A 25,648-nucleotide genomic window follows, 5' to 3' on the forward strand; every position below is an offset into this window, starting at 1 on the left:
AACATCATGATCTTCCCCTTAAACTTTTATCTTGAACATACTATATCCATATGTTCTGTTGTAAGCACGCAAGCTTTTAGGTTTTGGACAAGAGGAATAGTAAAATTAGCATGCTGTGTTTGAAGTCAGACTAGATGATCTAATGACTCTGTCTGGCTTTAAATTTTATCAGCCTGTTGAAATAATTTTGCTTGAAATCAATGGGACTACTCATATGCTTAAATTTAAGCACCTGTATAAACATTTGCACCAATCAGGATGTTATTCAGCACATAGTTATAAGCTGGGTTTTTTAGACATTATCAAAGAAATTGTTTTTTAGCACTGACATTGCTGTTGTGTTTAGCAGCTGCTTCTTTTTGTAGAACTATTTTGATGCTGTCCAATATTGAACTTTGATTTCTTAATATGTTTTAGCTGGGTTTCTTTTTATGTTCCCTCTCTCCCAGTTCTGCTTTTTGAGTGAGACTACTGTAGACTGTACATATGTTCTCAAAAAACCTTGCTTTGACTGCCCCAAAGAGACACACTGGTACTTCTATGTCTCTGCTGTTTTTTTCCTGTAATGTTAGCAGGCTTGACTGTGACTTGGAGCACAAAGCTCCCTTGTAAGAGCGTCTGGTATAGTGGAATAGGGGCTTAGGGAGAAATTAAGATACTTAAACTGGAGCAATTGCATGAGGAATAATAAATCCTACTAAACCTGAGCTAGCTTTGCATGAAAGCATGGCATGGTTTGTCTGTCACCCAAAGTGCATTATTTTTTAAGTCATGTGATTTTTCTTTAAGTCAGTCAGCTTTTCTGGAACCAAAAACCCATGCTGCCCACACAGTAGTGACAGTTGACTGAAGTATTTATTTGACAACCCTAGACTTCTTTATATCTCCTGGCAAAATAATAGCAGGGTAGAAAGCATGTGAACCTCCACTTCCTTCTGGTATATCAAATTCTCCTATTTCATTTTTAGCTTGCAGTCTTAATAACTGCAACCCTGTTAGTACTTGTGAACGCTCAAAAGTGTTTATATACAAAGAATCTCCTGCAGAGTAGTCAGACCCTAGCAGGTAGTAAATTTTATAAGGTGCAGGGGTGTAAATGTCATTCTAAGGCCTTCTGGAATGATTGTATCTTTAGGACAAAACTCTCAGTTTGCAAACTTTGAACTCATGAACTTGTGAACTCTTGCAGTTTTGAAACAAATCTTTTTGTGTGTTTTTTTTTCCCCTAAAACTGCTACTTCTGTGATTATGTGACTATGTAAAGCAGTTTCCGTTTTTTAAACTAGGGTTACTAACTCTCGCAGTTACAGAGACAAGCCTGAAAACACTGGCCTTAAGTTCTCGAAGATAGAAAACCTAACAGTAATTTCTAAGCTGGTTTTTTTCTAAGACAATCTGGCTTATTTGGAAACAGCATAGTATGTTTTGAGCACCACTAGCCGTACTGCTGACACATTTTCCCTGATTCTGAGTTGCTTTGAGCCTGTCCTAGGGGCTAAAATGGGAGAAGGGATAGAAAGAAAGAGTAGGGTAGCTTTGAGCTACTGTCATGTTCACTATACTGCATACTGTAAGAAACAGAAACTAGTGAGTAGCCAGTAGAGTAGGTTGTCCTTACCTTCAGAACAAAAAACTCTGTTCTCAGTGGTGTGAGCAACTCTCTTGGCTTCAGTGGGTTTGCGTCTGTGCCTCTCATCAGAATTTGTTCTGTTAATTCTTCATTAAGGATATGAATTTGTTAAGAGTATTAATTAGGCAATTTCTAAGTACCATTTATAATATCTTTTCCACAGATAAATGCAAAAGTGCATCAGTACATTATTTTATCACCTCTTCCTGTATAATTACATTGTAACTGGCCGATCTGCAAATGATCCCCTTATAGCTAATCAATGGTCTCTGTTTTGCTACATTCATGCAGTGATACTGAGCTTTAAAATAATGTTGTGGTGAGTGTTGCAGACCTGAATAAATCTGAAAATCTGAATGATCCAGCGTTTGCTGTTCAGTTGTATAGCAATAGCTGTGCAACTGACATCTCATGGAAATGATTGCATTTGTTTAACAGCAGAAATTGCAATGCTGCTTTGCTTGGGTGAGTATTCACCCGCAGATTTGCCTCCATTCCTTCCTTCCATCCTATGAGTTTTACAAAAGTAACTGTATGGTTACACAGTTTAATCTAATATTTTTTAGTTAAAACCCTTTTTTTGGTTTCTGCTCAGTCTTCGTGCAGGGGAATCAGTTACTGAAATTTAAAGCAAGGAATATTACCTGAATGAGAGCATGCTATGCTAGTTACTCAAATTGCAGTCTAACCAGCTTTCTCTCACAAATAGCTGTACAGGCTTCTATTTTTACTCCCATTACAGGTGTTTTATTCTTCACAAGACCAGGCTTATAACCTCTTGGAAATGAGAATTACTGTAAATGATTGTGTACTTTGAAATCAGACAAAGAAAAGCCTGATCCTTTCTATGAGCATTGACTAAATTTCTGCTTGGCACCTCCCTGGATCAGATTTTCAGCTGACTGCTGCTGTTTACAATTGTCCTATCGCAGCTTTTCACCTACATGGATGACATCCTGCCTTGCTATCTTCACAATAACAGACTCTAAACATAATAGCATCCTACGGGGATACGGTAGAATAACAACACATCACACTTCCTTTTTACTCACCAGCAACTTTTTACAATAAACCACTAATCCTAAGCAGCATCTGAATAACAAATAAATAATCTGAATGGCATATGCATAGAGGTAATGTGTTAACACAAGTGAGACTAATACAAAGGTTATTCTCATAGATCGTTCAAAGAAGGTGAAAATCGCATGATGAGATCCTGAATCTAGTATTCTACAGCTTCTATCCTCCTGCCTTCAAATCACAACAGCATTTCCTTTGTTAGAAGAGCAAAGGACATGTTGGAAATCGAAGAAATCAAACACAATCTTAAAATAACTTTTCATTTTTCCCTCTTAAAAGTCTGTCTTGTTGATGCTAATTCAATGGATTAATATGGTCTGTGCACTGGTATGTCTTAAAATGGAGCTTTTTACACATGCAGTCATGATAGTATAACTCTGTGTATAGTATCTGAAAATAAGCAGATTAAAAATTTTCACTCACATTCTACTGTCAGTTTAAATTAGACCTCAGAATGGCAACTGCATGGTATTGCAATGCAAAACCACAATGAATAGTATATATCGATATCTATATATAGTATATTTTTATGTGTGCACGCGCACACACACACAAATTACCTGTCATAATAAATTCTAAAACTATAGAAACTTTCAGGTGCTTTAATGTTGGCTAAGTTCCTACCTTTAAATGTATCTCATGAGTATAAGACTAAATTCTCACAAGATTTCAGTTATAAATTATATACATTTTGATATGTTTATGTATTCTAAATCAACACAACTTGTATATTACATATACTTCTCCCTCCCTCTCTCTTTTTCTAAATCTATATATTTAACCTAATGTAGATTTGACGTCATTATTTTTCTTTGGGGCGTACAGTTACCATCAACATTTCTCTAGTACTTAATCACAGATTATAAGATGAACACGACACAGGTGAGGAAAACAGCAAAGTTATCTTATGGATATATGGCAAAGGCTTCTTTTGCTTAAGGAAATTTCTGAAGAATCCGTAATTGAATTCAGATTTCTTTATCTAAAAATCAGACATCCTGCCAAACCTTTATCTAAAAATCAGATACAGTTCCTTCTCCAAAGCTCATTCTGTTTTCATTTACCAGTCTGGCCACATCTGAAAAGACATGGAGAATGCAGCAAGCAGAAATGCCAGAAGGAGACACTTACTTACCTTAATATGATAGGTATCTAACTTTCAGCACACTCCTTTTTTTTAAAGGGTTCTTCTCACAGTGTTGAGATGCTGAGATTATTTGCTGCCCAGCAGTGTCCTGTACATGAATCTCATGCTCAACAGCCTGGGCAGGGCCCTGGAGAGAGAAGCAGGATTGTGCTCTGTTCACTCCCAGCAGCTTCACTGAGGCTGGGGCTCTTTTGAGCTCAATTAGTTCTAGATTGTTTGGCTAAATGGCAGCCACACTTCCTTCTATTCTTTCCCAACTTAGTTTTCCTGCCTCCAGTGGTGCTTTTTCCTTTCTTTGGACTATAAATAGGCCTGCCACAACACAGTCTATAGCAGTAAGGAAGGCAGGAAATGCATTTAAACAAAGGAAAGATCTTAGGGGTTTTTGCCCTCGCCCACCAATATAAGTAGAAGAATTTGATAAAGATTGCTCTGCAGACACAGTTCTCTTGTGTGAGGAAAACACTTGTTCAAAAACATGCTAGGATGTCGTCTTTTGTACTCTACAAAAAAATGAGGAGACACAGTAGCACTAGGCCTTTTGACCTTAGCTCTTGAGTAATTATCACTTCCCTTAAGTATTTAATTTTGATTAAATCTTTGAAATTGTTTGAGACTGGGGAGTTGGAACAAAGATTTTCTTTGGCTTACAAAAGAGGACAAAGATGGCGAACATGTTTTAGGATGGCAAAATATGTGTTATAGGAGGTGCAGATCTTGCACGCTTAAGAATGACGTTTAAAGTCTGTGAGTCATTATTTCATCTGAGTACTTTCTTCCTCAGTGAAACTTATCCTGCAGCCTCAAGCCAGAGAGGTTGGAAGCGTTTAAGCAAACTAAGTGCATTTACATGTGGAGAAACAGAATTGTTGTGCATGTATTCAATGAGGACGGCTGTGCAGCTACAGCTCTTGACTAGCAACTATGTTAAAATCCTCAAATACATTTTATGAATTAATTTGAGATAAAGAATGATTTTGATGGGCTTTGGGTCAGTTTTTTGATCAGAAGCTTTCCAATTTTAATTATTTTCAGCTTAGTGGTTTTAAAAATACGTACCAAGCTTCCAAGGCTCCGTCAAGCTTAAAAAAAAAAAATTAACTATTTTCACATTATACTCAATTAAGATGATAATATAGTATTGTACTTACCTGGCTCTTTGTCTCTTCTCCCTATTCCCACTTTTTCTGTTGTCTGAGGTACATGCCTTTCCTTCAATTTACACAAATCAGGTAAATCGCATAAAAAAGCTTTCTGCTGGTCTTTACAGTGGTAGTTTCATGTTAGAATAGCAGTGTGCTTATTGAAGATAAAAGACTGTAATGCATGGTTTGGGTTTGGTGATTATTTTAGTGGGAAGGTAGAGACTTAAAAGATAGATGTTGCTATGTGGGCAAGTACTTTTTCTTCTGTTTAAGATTTGTATGTGAAATACACACATACGAGTCCTGCTGAAAGTGGTGAGAGTTAAGGACCGGTGGCGTTTGAGGAATTTGGAAAACGTTAAACCTTTTGTTTTAGTCATATTATGTAGGCAATGATCATGACTGTTAGCTAGTGTGGTGTTTTATGTATGAATTTGCAAATCTGTGTTAGCTTTATGTAGACTAGATGACGCCAGAGCAGTTTATATAAAAATCAAGAGCATCTTCAGGAAAGTGCCTGCCTTGATGAGAACTTTGCAAAGATCCTGTTTCTCATGACAAGAATGTGATTGTTTATGAAAAAAGAGGAGACATACAAGTGGTGGGTGAATAAACATTCCTGTTGATTTCTTGAAAATTAATAATAACTCAAGACCAAGGTTTTCCTTGAAAGTACTTTTTTATAAAGTTAAACAAAAATGCAATGCTCCAAGCGAAACTCAATTTATTATTATTTGTAAGTATAATTATTATTATAATTTATTATTATAATTATATAATTTATATATTATTATAATTTATAATAAAAATATTTATGATATTTTTTCTTGTGTTACTATTGGTAATTAGCAGACAGGTTTAAAGTCTTAGGAAGGTGTTGATCTTTGCAGATCACATACTACAAATCTGACAAAGAGGAATATAATTCTTCGTAGTAAACAGTGGATCAAATACTGACTTGAGCTGAAGCACAGAACCAGTTTTAGCTGAGAAGATTCTGTCGTGGAGATGACTGAAGGCACGCTGCAGTCTTTCTGGCTCTTTCAGACCTTAGACCAAGGCTGAAGGACTGACAATGTGTAAAAGTTGATTGAATTCATTATTATGGAACAGCTGTGGAATAGGCCTAACTAACTGTTTCTGCAAAGTTGATCTCCACAATATAACAGCACTGAAATACAAAGCTGCTTAGCAGTATTTCACATGTGCATACCTTTATTCAAATGTAGTTTAGTTTAAATCTTAAATCTGCTCAATGAGTTGCTAGTGGTTACAGACTTGAATTTGCATCACACGTTCTCTGTGCGCTGTGGTGCAGTTAGCACCAAGCACTGCCAGAGCCCTGGAGAGGCTTAGTCTTGAATAGCTGCTTGCTTTGTCTCAGGACGGTGTCAGTAGAGCCCAATTGCACTGATTTTGCTGGTAGCCTTTCTTTCAAACACACACACTTTTTCTCAATATGTCATTCAAAACATCTCCAAACATTAAAAATAGAATGCAAGGTTAAAGCAGGATTTCTCTCTTCTGTCATTCCGACTTTGCACACTGGAAGAAATTCTCACTCTCACTTCACCCTTGCAGTCTTGAGGAGAGGATCTGTCTTGAGAGAGGTCTTCAGAGTTTCCACTTCAGAGTTTCCTTTGGGGATCGATCAGGTAGCTGGTGGAGCAACAAGAGAGCTAGGAGCAGGGTGAGGAAGAGTTGCTGAGGGCAGATGCTTGTAAGGTGCAGTTAAATTTTTCTGTGTCAAAGCAGAAGAGATGTATTTTCTCCGACAGCCCTGTTTTTACTTTACTTTTACTTCAATGCATAAGAAAGATTAGACTCCAGGACAAACACTGGCTGCATGAGCAGATGCAGAGTAACGCTGTGGTGCCCATAACTCGTGGGCATGTTTTTGGTCCCCTGGAATTCAATGCATCTTGTCTTCACAGTTCTTTTACACTCTGTGCCCTGAAAATACATGCATGTGTGCATGTGTTAAGGATGTAAGCAAACTCTTCTTTTCAGTGAGTTCCTGTGTGCAGAGTCAGCTTGTCCATGTAAAGAGAATCGTGAATTCTTCACTACAGAAAACTTTGAGCTATCCCATGGCAGCATGACAAAACCACTGGTTTTTGCTGGATGCCTCAAAGGGCCTTCGCACAAATAATTTTGATTTCTACCAATGAGCCACAAAACATAAATCTAGATGCTTTGATATGGTTTCTCCACTAGTGCTGATTACTGAGTTAGTTCTAGATCTGTATCTGGCTTTTCACAATTAGAATGGTAAAAATGGTATCCAAATTCCCACGAAATTTGAAATGGAAGCTTTTCAGAACAGCTTCCAAAATAAAAAGCTGAACTATCTGAGCCTTCTCCTCTGCTTTTATGCTGCCCCTCCCTTGTGCTGCTGAGCAGCATTGTGTTACATCACTCTTTCCACTGACATCAGCGGGAATGGGTTTGACATAAAGTCAGCATGAGCAGGGCAGTGCACTCTAGTTTGTTGTGCCCATAATTCATTAAATAGCTTGAATTCTTTATAGTGTTATTCCTGTCCCTCTTCTCTCCTTAGTTGTCTCCTTGCCTTCACATTTCATTGCCTCATGGAATATGTTGCAAGAAATTACATAGCTTTCCCTGGTAAACCTATACTGAGGAAGAAACAATAAAACGGTTTTTATCTCATATAGCTCTTGTTTAGTCTACCTGACTTAACACCATGGAAATCACTTGTCTCAATAGTTTTGAGTAAATTATAAGGACACAGACTTTCCTTTTGATTTCTGATCCTGTTAAACACAGATGGTCTTTCTGGACTGCAGCGCAGACTGTGGGCCAGATCCTTAGCTTCTACAAATTGCTGTTGCCTCATCAACTTCAGTGGAGCGACACTGATTTGAGCTGTCTGGGGGAATCTGGCCAATTGGTTTTAATGGATCTGTGCCAGTTTATAGCAGCTGAGGAGCTGTGAGTTTAAGGGCCTTTCTAATTGTAGCTTATATTCACTGTATAGAAAATGTATTGTTTTCCTCCCCTCTACCACTCAAGCAAATCATCAAAATGTAGAAATATCCCAACAGATCTGCCACTTACAGCTATGGGGCAAGCTGAAGAACAGTTCGTTGTGATCTTAAAAAAAGAAATCAGGGAAATCCGCAGGTCAGACTCAAGCTGTGAGTCAACATACACGTAGAAGATAATGTGCTGGTTGTCTACCCTGTGTGTTTGTGGCCTCATGAGGTTAGCACAGTTGTGGTCTGTAGTCCCTCATGCCATAAACTGTGTGTGTTTTAGATTGGTTGTGTGGTAATGAGGGGAGAGTAAGAATAGAAGTCTAATTTGTTTTTGACCTTCTTTCTTACCAAAACACAATGTATTTTTTTTTCTCTGTACCTTAAACAAAGAATATGCATTAAACCTGATGGCAGCATAATAGTGAAGATTAAAGTTAAAGCTTCATTTACAAAATGTTCAAGTTCTAGCTTCATTTACAAAATGTTCAAGTTCTTAAGGCCCAAACCTTCTGTACAACCCCATCTCTTCCCTGTTATTGATTTCTGTACAAACAACCAGGAGTTTAAAGCTTTTAGGGAGGTGGTGACAGCAGGAAACATTATCTCCATGCTATTGATGAGGAAATAGAGTAACTTGCCAAAGGTCTCACAGGAAGTAATACTTTTATCTGGAAAGCTTATTCTGTTGGTTGTTTCTGCTTTTAATCTTTTCCCCCCCTTGTATTTTACTTAGCTCCTATTCCCTTTTCAGTCACATCTTTGTATTCAAGGTTCTTTGCATTCTACTTCTGTCCTGCTTAGGACGTACGTAATTTAGTCTAGCAGAGTTGATCTTTGCTTCCAGCCAGCTCATGATTTCATCTTATGTTCCCACTTGTAAAATTTTCATGCAAGCACCCTTGTTACCTCACTGTTCTTCTGCAAAACTCTCCTTTGTCCCACCGTCCTCCAAAAACGTCAACATTGTTGCTGCAGGGCAGCAGGTGGTGTTTTGTTCCAGGAAGGTAAAATACTTAAAATTTCAACAGGTTCCTGAACTGTCAGAAATTATCTCCAACAAGTTCTTCTTCTGGTGCTGCCCATCTTTGTGGGTGGCTTCTCTGCTCTTCTGGCTGCTCAGGATGCCATGTCAGAAGTCCCCGTTCCTGACTGCATCCCTTGTTCGTACAGTGTGGGCAGCTGCTCTCACTATTACTAGCATTATCTCATTATTTCCTTGTATACTTTTTGCACCTGTATCCATCTTATTTTCTCATTTTATACCTCTGTTGAGAGAAAGTCTTTTTTACAGCACTTGGCACAATAAAGTGCCCATTTTTGACTCCCATGCACTATGACTCAAAGGTAATAGTAATGGATAGAAGACCTCAGGCATTATAGTCCTGTACTTCAGCCTTTAGATGTTTGATCTCAAAAGCCCACTTTTCTATTCTTGTATTTATTTTAACGTGTGGCTTTTAGAATTGAAGTTTCCAAGAAAAAAAGTGAGAAAACATATAGCAGTGACAAATTGTTTCCTCCTTTGTGTATAATGTACTAATAGAAGAGCAATAATGTGTTTTACAGGTAATGCATCTCTAGAAAAAAGACTTCCCTACAGGAATCAAGATCTTAACTTTTTCATGGTTGCTAGAAGCTGGGTGCACACCATTTTACTTATCCCTCGTAGCCAGGTGTAGATTAGGAAAGAAAATACTTTAAAATGGCTAAAATCCATCTGCTTTTTGTTAGGCTGATGGAGTTAGGTTCTCATTTACACTAGTTTCCCCTTGGTATAATTCATTGACCAAGATGAGTTACTTTCCCCATATGTCAGTGTGAATTTATTCTCCTGTAGTTTTCTTTGCCACTATTCCAAGGGGCTTCCATTTGCTGGCCAGACATTTCTGGATTTCAAGGTGTTGCTTTCCTGTATCTGCCAGAACAGGGGAGATGATAGGTTAAGTTGTGCTAAACGCTGTTGTGTCAGCTTATGGAAGACACTGTAGTCCAAGCCCCTTTGCTGCCATTTGAGGTAGGGCAGTCTGTACTAAATGGCTTTTTGGGGCATAGCTACACAGTTCTCTGTTGGAGTCTGGGTCGTACTGACAAATGTGCTCTTCTGCTGGAGCAGTGAATTGAACACCATAAATCATACCGGAACACGGACCCCTTTTCTGGCACATGCACTGGGAGGGGAGGCGACTGATTTGTCCTGCCACAAGGTGACATCTTTTCAGTGCCAAATCTCTGTTGCTTGCACCTGTCTTGAGAGCAGCTGACTGCTGCAGTCTCCTCTTCTAAAAGAAAGAGGAAGAGTTGCTCCTTCATGGTTCCTGTCAGGTGCTGTGATACCATGTCACCTCCTGGCTGACAGTAATCGGGCCTTTGAGAGGCCCCAGGGGACAGGAATAGCAGCGTGCACAGTGAGACTCCCTAACCATGAGGTTTCTCTAGTGACTTCAAGGGGACAAGGATCACACGGTGGATATCTGTTTTGTTGTGTTGGAAGATGAGTGTCTGTGTTTTTTTTTCCCTGCATTCCTAGGAATTGTTCCAGTGCAGTTAATGCTTTCCCTGTCTCCTTGACCTGCATGTATGAGCTAGCTTTACATGAGCTAGACCAGCTGCTCGCAGCCTGGGGTAGGAATTTCGTTGTGCAGGGAGATGATTAAATAGTTTATTTCTCATGCATCAGGAAGAGTCCTCAGAGTGTTAGTCAGCTGGGCTTTTTAGGTGACAGCTTTTACCTTAGGCTAATGGGTGTTTTAAAAATAGCCATTGTTAGACTCTAATTGCTCTGTGGGAACCTTTAAACTTCTAGCGTGCTTTTACTCTCATGTTGGGTTCAGGCTTTTCCGTGGCTGCTGTGTGCTTCTTTTTCTGAGGCTTCACATTTCACATTTCTCCATTGCAGAAACACAGATTCTGTCTTCTTGGAGCTGTTTCTTAAGACCACTGTCTCCCTCTGAGAGTTGTGGATTTTCTTATCATTCCTTAAAAGTGAACAACGTGGCACTTCAGATGCTGTGCTGACCTCTAGTGACAAAGGCAGGAGAAAAAGTATCTTTGCTGTTAAAACCGGTGAACGGCAGGCTTCCCCGGAGCTCTCCTCTTTTCTGCAGTTTTCAGCCCAAACAAATTACAAGGGCTTAATCTCTCCTACTGTATCTCCAGGTCTTTATGATATCTGCTTATATTTCTGTCCAGTTGTTGAACAGCTGGTACTGGATTCAGATCTTCTGCTGGTTGTGCAATGGGAGAATTCTATTAACTTTTATTAATATTTATTAATTATAAAATTAATAATTTTTGCAAGCTGCTGATACTTCATCCCATTTATGATCCTACAATAAAATGCTTTATATAAAGATAAATTAAACCCCAAAACCCAGAGTTTAAAAGGTTTGGTTTGACTCTTACTATTTGCCCTTTAATTACAAGTACATTTTAGTTCATGTTTCATGTTGCCAACAGGGGAGTTGGAAGGGTTCTGAGATACTACTTGTTTTGAAACACAGAAAAAATTTATAATTAGCAAATTTCTCCAGTGTTGCTAGATTGCTTTCAAAAGGTTTTAAACACTTTATTCCTCACAGTTTTGAATTGTTTTATTTTTTGAAATTTTGAAGCATTAGAAAATTGCTGTGGGTCTTAATATATTGGGAGCACAGTTACTCCCTGTGTGAGTCACTGAAGTCAGTGGAATTGCACCAAAATTAGGTGGGAAAATGTTAATATAGTGGTATTAATGGATACTGTCAATTGCACTTGTACAGAAGAATGAAGAGATGACAGTGGAAATCACAGAGAACTAAAACAGAGACATTAGAAGTATAAGGGAATCATAGTGAGAGAGAGCTGCTGCAGGCACCTTTTGTTTGGTCTGCCCTGGAGGCTGGTAGACCATGTGCAAGGAGCTCTTGCTCAAGGTCCATGCCCTTGAGCCCTGTATGCTGCTGAGTCTCTTGGAGCTGTTTTGAGTTAGGTGTTTAGAAAGGGAAAATACCTATAGTGTTAGATTTTCCTAGACTGTCTTCCTCATGGTACACATTTGCAAGTGTTTTGTTAGGTCTAGCATGTGGTAGATGTAATGTTTTTAGCAAACACTCAAACATAAACCAAGTTTTACTGGATGAAGTAAGGGCCAGCTTGGCTAAAAATAGTTACTGCAGCCTTCTGGTGGAATAACCCAATATCAGAACTATTACCAGATGTGAAATTAATATATATGTCTGGACGCACTATGTATTGTTTCATTCAATAGTGAAACCCTCAAAAGCTCCCTATCATCTGCTTTGTTTTATATTCAATGTACTGAAATGAACTAATATTACAATGAGTAATACAGTTAATGTAGTTCCTTTTTTCCCCCTCCTTTTCAGCTTAAGGGAATTTTAAAATAATAATTCTCTATTTTTCTTTAGTTTTTGGGAAAAAATACATCTAAGCATGAGCAAATGTGAATGAAAATTCCATGTTCATTCAGCTCACTGTTGTGCAAATCAAAGGATTTCCCTTTCCTGTTTTATTTTTGAAACTTCCTTATTCCATGTTTGCTATTCAGCTCAGTTTGGTGATGCTGCAGGCCAAAGAAGAATACATTCATTGCTAAAATCAGACTTGAAATTTCTTGCTTATGGTAAAAGAAGGAAAATGAAGATGTCACATCTCTCTGGGTAGTTTTGGGAAGAATATGAAGTTGACTTGGTGGTGGTGCCTTCTATTTCTGTGAGGAGAGAGACCGCTGTGACGGATGTGATCAGTTTACCTTGGCGGAAGACTTTTCTAAGTATTGGATAGTAGCTATCAGTTTCACCACGTGCCAAATCTGTATTTAGAGACTGAAAACTACTTTGTGGAGTCCAATGCCAATGAACAGGAAGGAATGGGTGCATGGGATGCTGAGGCTTTGGGTGATGAGCAAATGACAGGATGTGCTGGAGGTGAAAAGCAGAAGCAGGACTGCAGTGAGGACTGGCCCTGGAAAGGGGTATCAAATGGGACAGAAAGTGGGGAATGCCCTTGTGGCCAGAGCTGAGCTGGATGGCTGCCTGCAGCAGGAAGGGGAGGTGTGGATCCTGAGAATGGTGCCCACTCACAAAGTGACAGGGACCATTTAGATGACAGGAAAGTTTAATTCAGTTTTAGGTGGAAACAGACTATAGGATCCTGACAATGGTGCCCACTCGGACCATTTAGATGACAGGAAAGTTTAATTCAGTTTTAGGTGGAAACAGACTATATCCTGCTGGGGATTTTGGAACAGGTCCTACCCACCCTTCCGGGCAGTTACCTCCTGGATGAGAAGTGGCAGAAATTAAACTTTTAATGTGAAAGAAATAAAAAAATCTGCTTAGCTGTACTCAACTTTTCTGCCAGAGACATTCCTCATTAAACACACATGGTGTGATTTTTCAAAAGAGCTTGGCACAGCCTTTGCTCTGCTCCCACTGGAATCCATGGAGGTGCCACAGGTTTCGGTGGGAGGAGAGCTAAATCAATATGGAGTGCTTTGGAAAATCCAGCCCAGAATGGATCCTGGCAGCGAGAGTAGATAGGGATTGGAGGTGATGCTGAAATTGTCACGTAGAAATTTTCCATGCTGGCTAGCAGTATCCTCTCCATCCCCCTTGGTTCAGAGCTAATGGAAAGCAGTGTGTGGCGAAGCATGACTTGAGGGGAAGGGAAAGTCAGTGTAGAAAGAAATAAGACTATCCAAATTTCCTCCCTCCTCTGTGTCTTTTGTCAGGACGAAAACTTTACTGCAGAACTTCCCTTCTACCTGAGGTTGTCACTTAACTCTTCAAGAACATATTGATCGATAGCAAGCAACAGTGTACGTTTTGCGTAATGCTCCTTCTGGATGGGATTCTCCTGAGATGGGCTGAGCAGATCGGTGTTCTGTTTTCTCCAAAGTGAAAGGCATGCTCCTGGCATGTGCTTAGGTGTGGGAGAAGAAGGGAAAGGGGTCACATCCCCTCTGTCAGGTTCCTTGTCTCACATCAGGATAGGGGGCAGAGGCTGCTGTGTCAGGTCACAGCCTCCTCTCATGGAAAAATGTAGTTTCGAAGGGATTTCTGGAGGGCCCCTAGTGCAATCTCCTGCTTGAGATTGCAGGGCAGGGCAAACTTCAAAGTTCAGCGAGGTTGCTCAGCTGCTGAGGCACAGAGGTATCTTCCCAGCCCTACAGCTTGAGAGGGAGAAGAGCAGAGCAATCACAGGCCCCAGACACAGCTGGGACAGAACATGCAGCCTGAAGGCTTTCATTAAGAGTCTCTGAGTCAAAATACGTATCTGGTGATTCAGCGGTCTTGAAGGAAATCTGACATGGCTGACATTCTGCATTTCTTTGGTTTACGCCATTCTTTCCGCACCAGATAGTAAAATCACTTATTAATGCAGGTTGTCACAGGATAATCCTGTTTCAACACATGTTCTCTTTTTGGTACATGGGCACTCAAATGGTAAAGGTTGGCGGGGGTGGTGTGGTGTTGGGGTTCAAGATCTTTCACAGCTTGGTGTGAAAACACAGCCTGTGCCAGCTGTGGAGGTGGTGCCCCAGGAGGGTCCAAATTTTCTAGTTCTGCTGTGTGAGGTTATTCCTGCAGGCGCATGCAGTGACTGGAGCCCGGTCCTTGGCATTCTCCCAAAGAATGCTGTTACTCTCTCACAAGCTGACATCATCACTCATTGGGAAGCCTTCAGCAAATGGCTGATTTTCCTCATTCACTCACTCTCAGTTATTCTGCTCCTCTTTTGGACACATCACTTTTAACTTTCCTAGGTAAATTTCAGATCTTCTGATAGAAAAAGCTGTGTAAATACCAAATAATGATCTCAGAAGTGAGCAGTAGCCTCTGTGTCACACAGCAATTCACCTCTTCTTTGCTTGAATTGCTCCTTAATAGCTCCCTTGGCCTGCTTGGTGTTAGCAGAGTCCCCAGCAAGTACAAACTACTCTTGAAAGTGGGTGGCTTTATTAAAAGAACAATACTGTAGTCTCTTCTAGAGGCAGCAGTGAGGTTTTCAAGTTTGCTGTGCACTTCAAAAGAATGCGCTGTGGTTCAGTTGTTGGCCAGATCAGGCCCATGACATGCTCTAATGGGATCTGTCACCTTTCCTTTTGAGAAGTTAAGAGAGAGTGCCAAAGCCGGGAGCTCCTCTGCTGCCATATGGACATCACTCAAGGGGCACTGAGGAACCCAAAACTCAGATTCAAACTCCCATGAGGGTGAGGATCACTGGGAGCTAATAGGTCATGACAACCACTTTGGCGCCTTCAGCGTTTTAGGACTTCTCTTAGTCAGGAGTTTATTAGAGTGTGTCATTTGCCACTGACTAGCTGAATATTTGTCATGACTGCCAGTTTTGTCTCTTGGATTGAAATGATCTGTCCAGCTGTGACTGTTTTTTCCCAAGGAATGTTAGTGCTCACTTTGAATAGTTTTAACATTGGCTAATTTTTCACTGAATAGCATCCCAGCATGAAAGTATCTATTCATATCAAATGTCTTTCTAGCTGAAATGTGTGTCACTCTAGTTCTTTAGTAACTTCATTCTCATTAACACAGCAGCATTATAAGGGAACTAGCAGAATTCAGTTCTACCATGTCAGCAATTTTATTTTTTGTAGCAAGGAAATGGCTGGCTGAAAAAGGACTAATTTTTTTTTTTTAAAGGGTCCATATGTATGTAAAAAGTATTGGTGCCATTTGGTATAAATTGTAATCAGTTCCAGACTCTGCTGCACTCAGAAACTTGAATCATGGAATTGTACGTGGTGGTTTCTGTATTTTTAGGGCTCTCACCTAAACCGCAGCTCTTGTAACATATAAATGGCTACATCCATGGTGTCCAATCCCTCGTTTTAATGATGCTAAGAAAATGTTTGTTTAACTATGAATCAAAATTGTATTCCTGAGCCCTGCAGCTTTTCAGGTGAAATGACAGAACCAGCCTTGCTACACTGGGGCAAAGTAGGTGGGCTCCAGAAGCTGAGGTCAGATCGGCTGAATTTCACTTAATTCCTTCAATTGTGGTTCCTTTGTTAAAGCATTTCTGAAGGCCTGGAGCCAGGCAACGTGGAATACTAAGCACCGGGATGTAAGTGGAGTTTAGGCTGTTTGGTCTGCTTTTGGCTCCCTGTGTGTGTTTTAAGGCATATTAGAGGTAAGAGGAGGCAAAAGGGAAAGGCAGAAGCATGCACAAAGTATGTTGTTTGCTTACATAGTATCTGTAATAGAAGAGTGCGGCTGTGATGAGAAGGTTTTCAAGCTTCACGCAGGGCTTGGGTCAACTGCTGCCCTCTTGAATTAGGCAGGGGAGATGGAAGGTGGCTGGACACACCAAAACCTCTTCTGTGAATTGCTGGTAACAGAAATTGATAGGCGAAGAGGCCACTTAGGCTTAGGTTTGCTGGTTGGTTTGTTTTCTGTGGAACCAGAGCCAGTGTATGCCATCTCTCTGAACCTACTGGTAGCCTTTAACCCTGTGACCAATTTCAATCATGTGTGTAAGGCAAATGAGACGAAAAGACCAGTACAGTCTGAGGTCTGTGAAGTTTGATGAACAGCTAGAGACAAGTGACCCAACTAACCCTCACTGCTGAGAGCACAGACAACATTTGGTTTGGCAGCAGTTGTGTCAATGCATGTGCATCCGTCAGCCTGTCCTGGCACCCACAGCTGCAGACGGGTTCTGCCTGTACTTGTGGAGAGTGGCAGAGATACAAGGAGCTGGAGTTAGTCTGCTGAGGAGAGTTACAAGGAAAGGTTATAGGAATTCAGGCTTCGTTTTAGTTTTGTTGCTCATGGAACAGCTTGCGTTTGGATTGGGTTTTTTTGTCTGAAATAACAGAAAGTAAGGGGGTCAGAGTGCATATTGTCTTGAGAACAGCGAAGTCTCAGGCTATTCTAAACTTGTTGTTTTAAAAAGATGTAATAAATCAGCAAGGAGCCAATCTTGTGGCTCAGAATTACATGTTCAGTACAGTGTTTGTCCCCAAGCGAAGTCTTGTAAGGGTACTGAAGTTTGAGTGTTATTTCCTCAGCTGTCATACTGGTATACTCCCAGGAAAAGCAGAGACCTGTACTGCCATTTTAACTCCCTAGCTGGGGAGGGACTGAAGGAGTACTGGGGTGTCGAAAATCTGAGGCTGTGGTGCTGACTGCAATGGCAGCTTTGGGGCCTAGGCCATCTTTGAGAGGTGAACACAGCCAGTTCCTGAAGTGGGAGGAGGCCATCTGGAGGTGGGAGTGGGGGGAGCACTGTCTTGCCTATGAATTTTCATGATAGCTGAAAGCAGACCAGAGCTCATCTTGAATCCAGTGGAAGGTTGTAACTGTGACTTTGGTTTTTATTAAGATCATAGGATTAACCTTAAGCAGGACAACTAAGAGCTCTTTAGTCCTGGAATTCCCTAGTAAGACCAGACCTTCCTTCCTTCCTCCTTAACCACAGCAGGTAAGCAAGAATGAATTTTTTTTTTTGTAATTATAGACCAGCTGTAGTGTTTGTAGTCTACCTCTTTTGACTGAGAAGAGCAACTGGCCCTCCACCCCTCTCCTGCTTAATTCTAGAAAAGTCAAGAGAGTTGGGCACTTTACAAAGAGTGTCTTTCTTAAAGATCTCTCCCCTCACAGTTTTATTCAGAAATTTTTCTTGCATTTTAACATACCATCAGATCTTAAATGTACAGTATCTTCACTAGTCCTAGTGGTAAATTCCAGCAGAGAGGAGGTGCCCTGGGAAGGACAGATGCTTCTGCACATTAACAGGCATGTGGGCTTTAATGAGTGCGCAGTACGGAAAGGAATACAACTTGTGATATTTTTGGTTCAGTGGCTGACCTAAATATTGGAAAAGAAATTTGATTCAGAACCAAACCAAGTATTTCTTTTTTTTGGTGAAATGAGAAATAAAAATCTATTTTTTGGACAATTGGACCCAATTTGACCCACTTTTTAAAGTCTTATGTTATCCTTTTCCTTTTAATGCAGGGCAGGTCTAAAAGACACAGCAAAAATGTTTCATTTGGAAAACATCAAATGGACCTGTTTCAGGATTTCCAAGGCAAACTCTTTCACTGTGGAGAAGGTCAAGGTGAAACATCTGTCAGTCTCCTAATCTCTTCCTCTCCTTCCACTGAAAAATAGAGCTGATGGGAAGGTACAGTTCATCAAGAAAAGGAAATTCTCCTCCTTCTCTTCAGTATTTTCTGAAAACCAGGCCATCGTACTGAAGAGCCTTATTTGCAGATTTAGTGGGAAACATGCCTAAACCAGGAAAGATGAAAAATTCCATGGGAATCAGCTTCCAAGTCAAACAGTTTCTGTAGGTCTGTGTTTGAAATCTTCCCTCTGGAAGCCTAACTTCGGGCATCAACTAATTCAGATTCTGGTCTTATTAAAACAGCATGAGAAGGAAAAACCAGCCAGACAACTCCCTACAACTACTGTAATGTAAATTAATTCTAGTACTGTAAACACCTGAGGGGTTGATTCTTGTAACATAAACACCAATAAAAGAAAAAAAAGCCTACAATTAGTAAATAGCTTTTTTCTAAAAAAAAAAAAGGTGATTTTATTGAGTTTTAATATACAGCTTTAACATGTTAGGGTAATCATACAAGATCTCTCTTGTGTTCAATTTACACATTACAATACAGACGTGAGCTAAAATCTTTTGTTTTAATGTACAAAAAGAATCCAATGTTGTCCACTAGCAGCTTTGAACTTGGCAAGAAAGGTTCTAAAGACTTTAAGTGCAGTTAACAACCATACAGAATACAAAATGAATATAAGGACTTTTCGCCAAGGTATATAAACATTTGAAAACAAGTGGTGCCTGCTCCACAGGGCAGACAACTAGCAAATTAAAAAAAAGTCACTGACCAATGTTCCAGAGAAGGAGGAGCATTACCCTGTGTAACAGTTCTTATAAAATGGCCTAAGACTATCTGTATCATAGAATTTGTACTGATCAGAAAAAAGGTCTGAAAAGAAACAGTAGGCAAGGAACTGAACAATCAAAAAATGACATAGTAATATAAAATATTTCCAACACTATTTAAATGCCAAATTAATCAAGCAATAGTAAAAAAAAAAAAAACCAAACCAAACCAAAAAACCAAAGCTCTTCTGTTTAAAATAACAGCACTGTTTTTGCTTATTTTCAGAGATACTTTTTTTCTTATGAACACACTATATACTTGATTGTTTCTTTCATACAGAGTAATGTGTCCATTTGGTCTGTCGCTTCAGTGAAGCTGATACACTACCAGCCCATCATGTCTCACCTTTGACACATTTTAATGCTTTTCTCCCCTTACGTTCGCTACTCCGGTGCCTTCTCTTCTCAAGTTAAATACTTTTCTTCCTTTTCTTTATACAGTGCAGAGTATATGGGCTTAGGATATGGAGACTTTCCTCTACTCCAGTTCACTGTCTAGTTCTGAGTTCAGTGGTGTGCAGTAGTTTGGCTTGTCTGAAGGTACGTACCCTGGGAGACACAAACACTTGTACGAACCTTCTGTGTTAATGCATTTGGCATTCTTGCAGAGAGACATCCTGTTGTTCAGCTCGTTGCACTCATTCACATCTGCAAAAAGGGGACATCAAAACACATGCACTTAAGTCTGGTATGTAGGTAGAGCTCATTTATTTCCAGCATTGCCAGGAGTAGAATATGCTGTATGAATACATTGAGACCTGTATGTTCAGTTCAGATCAGGTGGAATTAGGCTGGGTCAAAAGCTGTAACAGATGAGTATTTTATTGGGAAGAGGTGGAAGTTATCATAGGAAATCAACAGTGTATTAAATGGCCTTAAACTGTCAGATCACCAAGTCCAAATTCAGCCTAAGCTGCAAAACAAAAATTTAATAACCACTTACAGGGTTTTATGTGATGACTGAAAAGTGGCTTATAAGAAAGAAACTCCAGGTTCTTAGTATAATATCTGTATTTTAAAAAATCAAATATTTTAGGAGCTGTTGGTGCTGTCAACTAAATAGTTGTGAACAGCAAACCACCTGCACTCAATATTGTGCAGCACTGGCCTGAAATACACAGGAGTGACATCTTTTCTCGCTAAAGAGGCCAGCTTGCCATAAAGCCCTAAAGATTACAGGGCATGCAGGCAGCTTATTATGATACAGCTGGGAGACCTCAGCTGTGGGTTACGAAGCATAATGCTAAGCAAGGTTAGTACAGACCTTAAACTGAAATACCCACGCACGGTCTCTACTAGGCTTCTACGCAGAGGAGTCTTGTTTTGCTTCATCTTCTCACTAACACTTGCCTTTCCCGTGTTTTGTTGTTTTAATTGAAGACATAGTCATTAGATGTCCTCCTTAGTTGTGCGGATTTACTAGTTTGAGAACGAGGGGAGTAGTCTGGTCTGTTGACTGTTGAAATCAGTGAGAATCAGGGGCCAAACCCCACCAAGTGGTTATCTGCATATTTAGGTGATTCAGCCACTCTAAAAATCTGCTCCTAAAACTACTCTTCTACTCTGGATCCAGTTCCATCCTCTTAGCTCACTAAAGCCTTTGAAAAACATTTGTTCTGTGTATTAGTGTTAAATTCTTGATACAAGTTTAAGCTTCATTACATAAATGTGTGTCTGCTCACTTCTAGGCTCTTAACTGAACACAGCTGTAATGACCAAGATGAACTGAGGAAATATTTACTGGCCTTTGCAGTAAATCAAGCAAAGTTGGCATCTTTAATGTAATTCAGGTGATCTTCTGTGACCCCTTTGTTCTAGCCCCTCCTTAGGTCAAGTGATTTGAGTAAACTGACAGACTAACAGAAGAAGATTGAGTAATACACTATCCTCACCGACACAAGTCATTTTGGCCATGTCCAGGTGATAACCGTCAAAGCAGTCACAGGTATAGCCTTCCTGGACTCTTACACATCGGCCATTTTCACATCCATTCAGAATACCACATTCCTCTGCTTGTAACTCCTCAAAGCTGTTCAGAAAACCTGGGTGGAGAAAGAATTGCAAACAAGTAAGTTACGGAGCTGTTGAATCAGTATACCCAAATGTATACTGAGACTCTGAAATTCTCTCAGAAGTTTACTGGAATGTGACTTGACTTTGCAGAAAATAGGTCAGCTTTAGCAGATCTGCACCATCTGGAGTTTTAAATGCACTGGAAAAGTGCTGTGGTATGTTTCAAGATGAAAACCGAATAACTCTGCAAACTCTTAAGTTTTTAATTTGTGTTAAAAATATGTGATTTTTTTTTTGTAAAGGAAACTGCATAATTTGACAGTATATTTTTTTAAAGGATAAATCAGTTCTAAATAGCACCTTTTATTTTAATTGCTATGTGTATTAACCTTTATGGAAACAAAAGGTAAGAAGTGGTAGTGCAGTTTAGGGTAAAAGTTCCTTAAAATAGTATTCTAGAAAAATAAGATGTGTGTAGAGGGAAAGAGATGCATTCTAATTTATCTAGAAGAAAACGTACTTAAAAAAAAAAAATTTAAAAAAAAAAAATCAATCTCAACTGCCTTAAGGAAAGTAAGAAGAAATCAGAGACTGCTTTCCTGTTGTGGTTTTGGTTAACAACCCTTTGGCTGGTACTTCAGCGACTGGTGCCAATACAAATACCTATAATCTACCAATTGTTCCTTGTCATAATTCTAGATGGTGAGTAGTCAAAGCTAAAGGGTTGTCTTTGCATTCACTGATTTGTACAAAGAGATGCACTAATTTATCTAGAAGAAAACGTACTTAAAAAAAAAAAATTTAAAAAAAAAAAATCAATCTCAACTGCCTTAAGGAAAGTAAGAAGAAATCAGAGACTGCTTTCCTGTTGTGGTTTTGGTTAACAACCCTTTGGCTGGTACTTCAGCGACTGGTGCCAATACAAATACCTATAATCTACCAATTGTTCCTTGTCATAATTCTAGATGGTGAGTAGTCAAAGCTAAAGGGTTGTCTTTGCATTCACTGATTTGTACAATGCCTTTTGTGCTCCCTGTGTTAGGGCTTTTTTGACAGTTATGCTTTTATGTGTAAGGAAGGATTTATACTTAAAAAATTATTTGACATTTTTACATGTTCAGAGAGTCTCTCCTGGACTGAATTGCTCCTGTTAGTCCTGCACAAGTTTTTTATTCGTGGAGCAGTGATGTAACAGGACTGCAGATGGCAGCCCATCACATAAAAAGACTTTTGAGGAAAAAGTCGAGAGCATTTGGGAGTTGCAGGTTTACCAGCATAATGAATATGTATCACAGAAATGGAGGGGAAATTGGAGCTGGAGTGGAACAGAGTAGGATACATCTCCAAATCTGCCCCATAACTAATATAATTAATCTAGTGACTCCACAAACAAACTACTGGTTTATCTAAAATCTGTTTACTGATTTATATGGTTGCAACAGCTGTGATACGTAGATTGGCAATGCTACCTAGGAATATGAATTTCTCCCTTTCCCTGTGCTTGTTCTCCTGTCTTTTTATATTTACTCCATCCTGTCTTGGTTCTTGAGGCCCTCTTTTCTCTTGTCCTGCTTTGCCTTTCCTACTCTGCCCTTTCTGTATCGTCCTCCATTTAACTTGTGTACTGTCATTTCCACTCCCCCTGCTCTTTGACTACCTACATTGTTTCTATATCCTGCATTTTCTCTAGCATGGTGGGATTCTTAGTAAGGATCATGCTGGTCAGTCATACACTGAATAAATTCTGGAGATGCTGAACACATAATGTGACATAAGTACTTGCTGACATACGCCACATCTCAAGAACATATACAATAGATAGGATGTATACAAGTGTACATTAAGTGGGAAACATTACAATCTTTTCCACAAACCTAGTAAATCACATCTCAGTGCAATAGTGCTGAGGATATTGAGCAGACTGTCATGATGTATGGTTACAATGTAGCAAGAAACTTGACCAAGTTTCATTATGTTCTCCAGTCCTCTAACAGAGCTTGCAGAGGGCTCATGAGGGTCCTTTAAAGTGAGTATCTTTACTAATTTAGAAAACAAACAGTGCCAAGAAATGGAAAGGTGCCCCCTCAAATACACAGATATTTTTTAAATAAAGAAAAGGCATAATTTATTTGACGTACAGAATATGTGTACATATGTTTATGCATGTACATAGACATATGTACACACATAAGGGTTTTTTTTCTCTCTCATAAATACAGTATATTGTAATTTCAGCTAGCTAAAACCAAAATATTTATCACTCACAGCAAGTTCTACTTCACAAAATATTCTACTTCAAAACAGCTGGATAGGACCTGGGTTGTAATTCTAATATGTGTATTTGGTTCTGTAGTTGATTACACACAGGTGACAAATACTACATTGAAGTACATGGCCCTGCCACAGGATGGGAGGTATTGTTGTATTCCTCATACAGACCACAGCAGGATTGTGACCTTGAAGTCTTTGATGCCCTAAACATGTGGCAACTGTATCTGTCAGGGAATATGCCTCTGATCAGGGCAGAGTCATGCAGCTGTGTGTTTTGGGGTTTCTTATGCATTTGCTTGCCCCTGTATCCAATTCAGTGATAGAATGGGAGCAAGAAACATGAGCTCTTAAGCCTCCGTCCCTAAGACTCAGCTGTGGATTCAAAACTGTCCACAACTTTATTGTATTTATTCACTACTGCTTATAACTTGCAAAGTGCTTCTCTCCCACTCAGTATTTTATCTATCACATTGGTTACCCAGTCATCTTTCTGGGCTTTTCACTGTGTTTGGTAGTTATCATCTGCATGACATTCCAATTAGACATCAACACTCAGTACTGTTTAATTAAAATCATCTGGATATAGAGAAATAAGACATTTTACAATTCTGTGTAGAGCCAGAAGGTCATTTAGATGCTACGTAGAAATGAACTCATTAACTTGATTTGTGTAGTTCTATATAAATGTATAAAGTGCAATGTGCGCAAGAAATGCATATCACCCTTCTAATAGTGCGTTGTAATCCTCCTGCCCTGTTTTGACCTATTGCTGTTACTTTAAAAATAACTCCTCGTACAGGAGAAGCACTTTGGGAAAGAGTGTAGTGGCAACTTGTAGGCCATGGGTGTAAAGCACGGCAAGTTACCAGTTCCTTCTGATACCTCCACTTTTCTTCTCTAAAACTGTGATGAAATATGCTGGACCTGTACAGGGTGGCTGGTTTTGAGGAAGATGCTGAGATCTGTAAGCATTCCTCTCCCACAAGGCTTAATAGTGAGCTGGGCCAGGCCTGTAAAGAACCCTGATATTCCTGAAGTACAACTGAGATGCTGTATACAGTCCCTCACACCCTGCTTGGCAGGCCCTTCCATCTAGCCTGAAGGCTATATGCATGCATACTCTCTGATCATACTGTGCTGTACATTTTCTCCGTTGAGCAAGAACGACTTGCATGCTCTCCATTTCCCCCATATAAATTCTGCTGGAAAATCAGGGAAAGCTGGCGTGAAGGGATTTGATTTTTTTTTCTTTTAAACTAAATGCACTCCAAAGAAATCTGTCCCATGCTCCACAGGAAAATTAATTTGTGAGAGGAAAAATGGCAATCCTTTTGACCTTTAGCTGTAAATCTGTTGGTAAATACAAATCTAGTACACTTGGCACAAACTATTTCACTATATTAAAAATTAGTATTTTACTCTGAGCCCAACTGGACTCTTATACAACACTGGCTCTTGAACCAGAACACCTGACTGAAAGCTAGTGTCATAGGAATAACTAGAACATAAATAGGCCACATTACTCAGAAGCAAACAGAAGAATGAAGCCAGCTACAGGGAAATAATCCAAGTTACAACCCTCATTTCAAGTATTTTACATAACAGAAACTTGCTTACGGTCTTCAACAAAGTATGGATTAGTTTCTGGAGTGTAGTGCTCCTCAAAGTCAACCAAAGCATCTTGTCCATATGGCCGTCGAGACCCTGGAACAGGAATGTTGCACAGCTGGGCATAATCCTCTGAGGGGGGAAAGAAAATAGGATATAAAACTAATCACACTTGTAACACAGGCTGCATTACATTAGTCCCAGTGAGCTGTGGTTCATATTAGCTGGAAATAAACTTATCTTCCTAGAAACACTATAAATCTGCAATTTCCACAAGCATTCTCTCTTCAAGAAGAATGTCATTAAAATGTTAATGAGCCAAACACAGACTATTAAGTCATAACAGGGATAACACCAGGGATAGATTTGAGTCAATAACGGTACAAAAAGTTATGGGTCAGGTTCTTCTGGCCTGCACGGGAAGCGAGAGCAGAGGGATGCTGTGTATCCCGCTGCCAATGCACCCCTCTCCAGGGCTCGCTATGGCTACACTCCTCATTCTGGTGGAACAAAGGCTACCCCAGACCATCGCGGCTGCTGACAGAAGCCACCCCAAAGGAAGCAAACTGGAGCAGGTGGGGCCAACCTGCAGAAATCACAGAATGAAAAACCCTTCTAAAATAGCACACACTCATCTGCAAACTGCATCTTCAAACCACAGGCTTAAGGATGAGAGCTGTTCAAAGTCTCCTTGGCCGTGAACCTCAAAGGGCAAGGGGAAGTACACAGGAGAAATAGTTACACTCATTTTCTGCCTCTCCCCAATAGCCAGACTACACAAGTTAAAGCAGACCAAAGCAACTCTTCATTTTAGGTGTCA

At 39.8% G+C, this 25,648-nt stretch overlaps 1 protein-coding gene across 1 annotated transcript in view; it reads right to left on the reverse strand.

Annotated features, from left to right (window-relative positions):
• Positions 1-18,541: 18,541 nt before the first annotated feature.
• Positions 18,542-25,648, reverse strand: part of LTBP1 (latent transforming growth factor beta binding protein 1) — a 147,397-nt gene continuing 140,290 nt past the window's right edge. The window contains exons 27-29 of the mRNA XM_009283777.2: positions 24,838-24,960; positions 20,829-20,978; positions 18,542-19,584 (exon numbers count right to left, since the gene is read on the reverse strand). Coding sequence (XP_009282052.1) covers positions 19,415-19,584; positions 20,829-20,978; positions 24,838-24,960 — 443 coding nt within the window. The 3' untranslated portion in view covers positions 18,542-19,414. The remainder of the gene's footprint in view (positions 19,585-20,828; positions 20,979-24,837; positions 24,961-25,648) is intronic.

The sequence above is a fragment of the Aptenodytes forsteri genome, unplaced genomic scaffold (assembly GCF_000699145.1).
Source record: "Aptenodytes forsteri isolate BGI_AS27 unplaced genomic scaffold, ASM69914v1 Scaffold309, whole genome shotgun sequence".
Classification (NCBI taxonomy): Eukaryota; Metazoa; Chordata; class Aves; order Sphenisciformes; family Spheniscidae; genus Aptenodytes; species Aptenodytes forsteri.